Source organism: Oreochromis niloticus, linkage group LG16 (genome assembly GCF_001858045.2).
Source record: "Oreochromis niloticus isolate F11D_XX linkage group LG16, O_niloticus_UMD_NMBU, whole genome shotgun sequence".
In the NCBI taxonomy this organism is placed as follows: Eukaryota; Metazoa; Chordata; class Actinopteri; order Cichliformes; family Cichlidae; genus Oreochromis; species Oreochromis niloticus.
In genome coordinates this window covers 28949677-28953767 of record NC_031987.2, presented here as the reverse complement: position 1 = coordinate 28953767, position 4091 = coordinate 28949677, and the positions used below count along the sequence as shown (strand labels likewise).

General features: G+C 39.3%; 1 protein-coding gene across 1 annotated transcript; it reads right to left on the bottom strand.

Annotated features, from left to right (window-relative positions):
• Positions 1-832: 832 nt before the first annotated feature.
• On the bottom strand, positions 833-1774 carry LOC100694957 (olfactory receptor 2AT4-like). Its single transcript, XM_003449530.1, has one exon. It carries the CDS (start codon positions 1772-1774, stop codon positions 833-835), a length of 942 nt encoding a protein of 313 aa, XP_003449578.1.
• Between the last annotated feature and the right edge of the window lie 2317 nt (positions 1775-4091).

Genomic DNA, 4091 nt, shown 5'->3' with positions numbered 1-4091 from the left:
AAGCTGGTTAGAAAATGGTTTCGAAGTAAAGGTGGTTTTATGTGGGTTTCATGCATATAGAGTTGTCTGACAGTAAAGCTACTTTTTCACACTTTTTCACACACAAGGTTGCCATACCAGTTTGCTTCAGCAGATTTTTGTCAGACACCCTTCCTGATGCAACACCACAGAGATTTGTTTCTCTTTGTGGGATCTTTCAGGTTCAAACCAGGGAACTTTCACTTAACAGCCAAAAGTATAAACCCCTTTGCCATGGAGCCACTCTGGACAGATGTCAGACAATAAAACCAGGAATGTGTGTACATGGCAACAGTTTTATTGTGAATTCACTTGGACTGAAATGCAACTGATGTTAGCACAGAAACATAGACAGATAAGACGATATCTGCTTACACTGAATGCATATTGGTTTCCCCACTGTATTGCAATCTAAATAATCCACCAGGTCTTCAGTTACTCTTATACAAACTGTTTATGATGTGCACAAGCATGATGGAGAAATATGATGGTTAATGGTGAATCTGAAAGGGTGTGTCACACACCTGTAAAAGTTTATTACAAAGAAATTTACAGAGATCATTTCTATTAAACCATAGGGAGCATGAAGGGAAAAACAAGGCAGGCAATATCTAGTATATGTAGTATCTACTACGCAGTATCTATTAGTACTCTGGGCTGTTTCACTTCATATTTTCTTGTACTTCCCCAGATATAATACACTAATATGAAAAATGTTCTGACTGAAAGTTGGAATGATTTGATTATGTAGAAAGAAAAGTGTTTTGAATAACTGCACAAAACTGGTTAACAACAAAATTAATTCACCTTAGCATTAAGTTTTAATACAAGGAATGATTTTGGCCTGAGAAAGCAGCTTATTTAAATGTTTAGAAATGTCCTTCATTTTAAGCCCATAAATGAATGGATTTAGCAGAGGCTGATAGAGCATTATTTGTAATGTCATTATTATGCGTGTGGTTTTTGGAAAATCTGATTTCACACGAGCTATGCTTATATCATACACAAAAAAAGCTGAGTAACTGATTAAAACTAACATATGAGGTAAACAAGTCTCTGCAGTTTTCTTCCTAATTTCTTTACAACTTCGATGAGAAACTATAAATATTTTTGTGTATGTATAAACTATGAAGAGCATAGGAAGTACTGCAAGATCAATTAGAAGGAACACACCAAAGATGGTAATTAATCTTGATCTTTCACACTGAAGAGTGTAAACTGCATTATTACAAAATATTCCTTTTATATTAGAGTGGCACAGTTTAGCTTCAGCACTCGCTATTGCTTGGACACCAATATGACAGGCAGGTACAAACCAAGCCATGACCAAGAAAATACTCACAGTGGTTTTTCTCATGATAGTTTGATATTCCAGAGGTTTACATATAGCCACATATCTGTCATAGGCCATGGCAGCTAATAGAAGAAACTCTGAACAACCTAGAGTATAAAACATAAAAAACTGAAAGAGACAGACTGAATATGTTGTGACTTGTTTTTCAGATAAAAAGTCAATCAGAAGTTTTGGGTAAACAGTTGTGCTGTAAAGAACAGAGTTCAGTAGCAAAGCTGCAATGAAAATGTACATAGGCTCATGGAGGTTTTTATGAATCCAGATGAGATACAGAATAGTAGAATTAGTGCAGATTATTAGAATATATAATGTAAACATAATGAAAAAGAAAACATATCTGTACTTGTTAATTTCTGTGTACCAGTCCAGAGTAAGATAGGTAACATTTGACTCTTCATCCATGAATTTTTGCAAAGACAAAACATTAAAAATACAGAACTTGTAAAGTAAAAATCCAAAACAAAAACAAACAAACAAAAACAAAATATACCAGTATTCACCTGCTGTTGTTTCTCCGGTTCATAAAAATATATGAACCTGAAATTTGTCTCTGAGCACCTTCATCAACCAAACACACACAGTGTATCATGTGTCTCTTTAAGGTTTTTGTCAGGTTGCCTCATCCTCAAGAGAGAAGGATGTATGAGACATGTTTTTTCAATCTCTTGTAATTGAGGCTTTAGGAGTGTACAATTAATCTCTCCTTTCTGTTCAGTGTGAACTGAATTGTTTGCCATACCTTATGTTTAATTTCAACACTTGAATTTCAGTAGTCAAGGAAGATTATATTGCTTGAGGCCAGTTTGACAATGACTTGAGTTTACTTGATTTTCTTCCTTTTTCCAAGAGGAGCTATTCTCTTTGCTCTCTTATGCTCAGAACTAGTATATTGGCCTTTACAGGTAGTGTGACCTTGCAAAGTACACTTGATCCTCAAAACATATTTTCCAGTGGAATAATATGATATATGATATGATATAATATGATATAATATGATGTATTCAGGGCAGCACGGTGGCACGGTGGTTAGCACTGTTGCCGCACAGCAAGAAGGTCCTGAGTTCAATTCCAACATCAGGCCGGGGTCTTTCTGTGTGGAGTTTGCATGTTCTCCCCGTGTTTGCGTGGGTTCTCTCCGGGTACTCCGGCTTCCTCCCACCGACCAAAGACATGCAACTTGTGGGGATAGGTTAATTGGAAAATCCAAAGTGCCACTAGGTGTGAATGTGCGAGTGAATGGTTGTTTGTCTCTGTGTGTTGGCCCTGCGACAGACTGGCGGCCTGTCCAGGGTGTACCCCGCCTCTCGCCCTATGACAGCTGGGATAGGCTCCAGCGCCCCCCGCGACCCTGAAAAGGATAAGCGGAAGCGAATGGATGGATGGATGATGTATTCATTCGGGACACGCTTCCTGCCTTGTAATAATGCCACTCCACATATGAAATACTTTTTTTTTTTCATAATTGTCAGTATACTGCTCTGACATGGGAAATTTAGTTTTTTCATTATAAAGGTAAAGTGCAGAACAAGGTTGATTTATAGAAGTATTCAAAATACAGGGTGGGCCATTTATATGGATACACCGTAATAAAATGGGAATGGCTGGTGATATTAAAGTCCTGTTTGTGGCACATTAGTATATGTGAGGGGGCAAACTCCTCAAGATGGGTGGTGACCATGGTGGCCATTTAGAAGTCGGCCATCTTGGATACAACTTTTGTTTTTTCAATAGGAAGAGGGCCATGTGACACATCAAACTTATTGGTAATGTCACAAGAAAAACAATGGTGTGCTTGGTTTCAACGTAACTTTATTCTTTCATGAGTTATTTACAAGTTTCTCTTTGTTCACAGCCATTGACATGTCGAAGAGGTTAACATGTGAGGAGCAGATCGAAATTGTGTTGATATCTGGTGAACGCAGTAACCGGGTCATTGCAACAGATTTCAAGGCAAGACACCCTACGAGACCACCCATCTCCCATGCTACAGTTAGCAAACTGCTTGCTAAGTTTCGTGAAACTGGTTCAGTGTTGGATTTGCCAAAATGTGGATGCAAGAAAACTGTCACTAATGAAGAAACATCAGTGGCTGTCCTAGCTTCATTCAGCAAGAGCCCACAGCGTAGCACTCGCCGCATGTCACTGGAGAGTGGCATTAGTCGAACATCCCTTCGGCGGATATTAGCTACTCACAAATGGCACCCTTACAAACTCCAGCTACTGCAGCATCTCAACCAGGATGACCCAGATCGGTACACAGAATTTGCAGAATGGGCAAAACAAAAATTGGAACAGGACCCTCAGTTCACGCAGAAGATTTTGTTCAGTGATGAGGCAAACTTTTATGTGAAGTTAACAAACAAAACCACCGCTATTGGTCTGACACTAACCCACACTGGATGGATCCCTCCAAGACTGTTGGAACAACAAAAGTGATAGTTTGGTGTGGTATATGGGGTACAACGATAGTGGGTCCATTCTTCATCAATGGAAACCTCAAGGCCACTGGATATTTGAAATTGCTACATGATGATGTGTTTCCCTCTTTATGTACTGAAGCTGGCACGTTCCCTGAGTTTTTCCAGCAAGATGATGCACCACCACATTATGGGTGCCAGGTCCGAGCATTCCTAGATGAACAGTTTCCTGGAAAGTGGATTGGTCGTCATGGGCCAGTTGAATGGCCCCCAAGGTCTCCCGATCTGAACCCCTTAGACTT